Source organism: Notothenia coriiceps, unplaced genomic scaffold, assembly GCF_000735185.1.
Source record: "Notothenia coriiceps isolate Sejong01 unplaced genomic scaffold, NC01 NC01_scaffold00005221, whole genome shotgun sequence".
Taxonomy (NCBI): Eukaryota; Metazoa; Chordata; class Actinopteri; order Perciformes; family Nototheniidae; genus Notothenia; species Notothenia coriiceps.
The window spans coordinates 1-2,184 of record NW_011337922.1 but is presented as its reverse complement, the minus strand read 5'-3'; the positions used below and the strand labels follow the sequence as shown (position 1 = coordinate 2,184).

Genomic DNA, 2,184 nt, shown 5'->3' with positions numbered 1-2,184 from the left:
GGGGGGGGGGTTACCTTCATGGAGACCTCCTGAACCAGGTTCCTCTTGTCTGGATTATCAAAGGGAATACTGTCCTCAGGGATCCCGTCCACAACCAGCTTCCCCAACATGGTGCCCTTCTCTCTGATCTTTTTGGTCAGGCGGCGGGTGTCAATGCCTGGAGAACATGGAAACAACGGATCATTAAAACGTTGTACTTGTGGTTTTGCGTCTCTGATTATTTCTTGTTATGAATGAGGTTTGAAATAGTTATCCTCAACATCTGTCCCAATTTGAATCAATTCAAAGTGTTTAATTCTGCATTATGTTATCAGTTCCAGAGTTACATTTCCTCACCTTGTATTCCAGGAATGCCTTGCTCCTTCAGCCACTGGTCCAAAGACTTGACTGAACTCCAGTGACTGGGACTGTCCGACAGCTCCCCGATAATCAGAGCTGCAGCGTGGATCTTTGACGACTCGAACCACTGATTAGGACAACACAAATACAAGAAAACACATCAGTATGTGGCGTTAGGTGAATAAATACTATCATTGTAGAGACGAAGGAAAATCCAGGTTCTTCCTTCTGGTGTATGTATGCATGTAGGAGCCATTACAATTAGAAAGTTGTAACTTGCTTCATAGATTTAATAAGGTTTTTGATTGGTTATACTTTGGTTTCGGTCTTTGTTTGTATTATAATTATTGTTTATTATTTTATGATCAATTATGGGTTGGATTAGTTGGGTCACATGGGTACATGCGAGACTGAGGGAGAGAGGTTTTTTTTTATTAAAGTAAGATATTGTTTTACATATTTCTGGATCTCTGCATTCATTTTTGACTAACAAACGCAACCAGGTCTGACCTCAGCCTCTCAGCTACTTATGGCTTCCTGAAGTCGCTACACGTTACTTAGTTTTATCGCAAAAAAGCCCAAATAAATCTGCCCACCTTGCTCAGTCCGAACTCTCCCTCTTCGTCCTTCGGTACGCCATAGTTTCCCACCAGAGGGTAGGTGAGGGTCAGCAGCTGGCAGTGGTAGGAGGGGTCAGTGAGAGCCTCAGGATAGCCCACCATGCCCGTCTGAAACACTGGAAACACAAAATATTCAAATATATTTCACACACAAGAGGATTTAGAGGTCACCGACACCCATTCTCATACATTTCGTTCACATAAGTTAAGCCGTATTTTCCTACCATTATGCTGGTAATATAACAATCTCTGAATGGCATTTACTCAAGTACAATTATGAGGTACTTGTACTTCACTTGAGTATTTTCATGTTATGCTACTTTTTCTACATTTTTGAAACTTTTTACTTTATTTACTCGCTACTGTCAGGCATGAATTTATAATACAGAATACAAATCAACCAACAAACCTGATGTATTTGTGAAGGTTAAGCTACCCAGCAGTATTTCAAGTAAATAATCCCCACCTTTACCAAGTGCAACATTAATAATACTAATTATAATACAAAAATGTTTAGATCTGATATGGGCCATACTGCAAAATGACTACTTTTTGTACTTTTAGTATATTTTAAAATGCCACTACTTTTGTACTTTTACTTGACTGACATTTGAATGCATGACTTGCACTTGCAACAGAGTATTTTTACAATGTTGTATTGCTACTTGACTTATGTACTTCTTCCACCTCTGGTTTTAAGGGACTCTACTAAAGTACCAGAAGAGTAACATTCCATTCTGATGCGTAGAGATTCTCCCGCCAAACAGCCATTTAAATGTAATGCTGCCTTGCTCATGACCACAAGCACACGCCCAATAGAGCAAAGTGCATCCTATTATAGGATCAACTTTGCCTCATCTTTAATTTGGCATGCTTTCTCCACGTTGAGATTATTTGATTTCAACATAGGCCAACACCATTCCTTCATACCTAATGATTTGTCTGTGAAAAAGATACCAAAGGTGGTAGAATAACTAGTACAAGTGTAAGGATGTTTAAACTAATTTAAATAGCTTTATACCTGTATTTGATATTTACAAGAATATGGGAAATGACTATGTTAGCTTACTCAACATTTAATTGACAGCTCAGGAGAGTGGAAAGTTACTTTAAGTCATGGGTAGAGATGGAAGTACTCAGATCTTGTACTTGAGTAAAAGTAGAAGTACTCAGATCTTGTACTTGAGTTAAAGTAGAAGTACCAGAGTGTAGGAATACTCTGTTA

The 2,184-nt window shown here is 38.8% G+C and overlaps 1 protein-coding gene across 1 annotated transcript; it reads right to left on the bottom strand.

Annotated features, from left to right (window-relative positions):
- Nucleotides 1-14: 14 nt before the first annotated feature.
- Nucleotides 15-1,075, bottom strand: LOC104942833 (CAD protein-like; the record flags this gene model as incomplete). Its single annotated transcript, XM_010768136.1, has 3 exons — nucleotides 15-157; nucleotides 337-466; nucleotides 936-1,075. Coding segments are annotated over 3 exons (413 nt in total), but the record flags the coding sequence as incomplete, so codon positions are not given.
- Nucleotides 1,076-2,184: the final 1,109 nt, after the last annotated feature.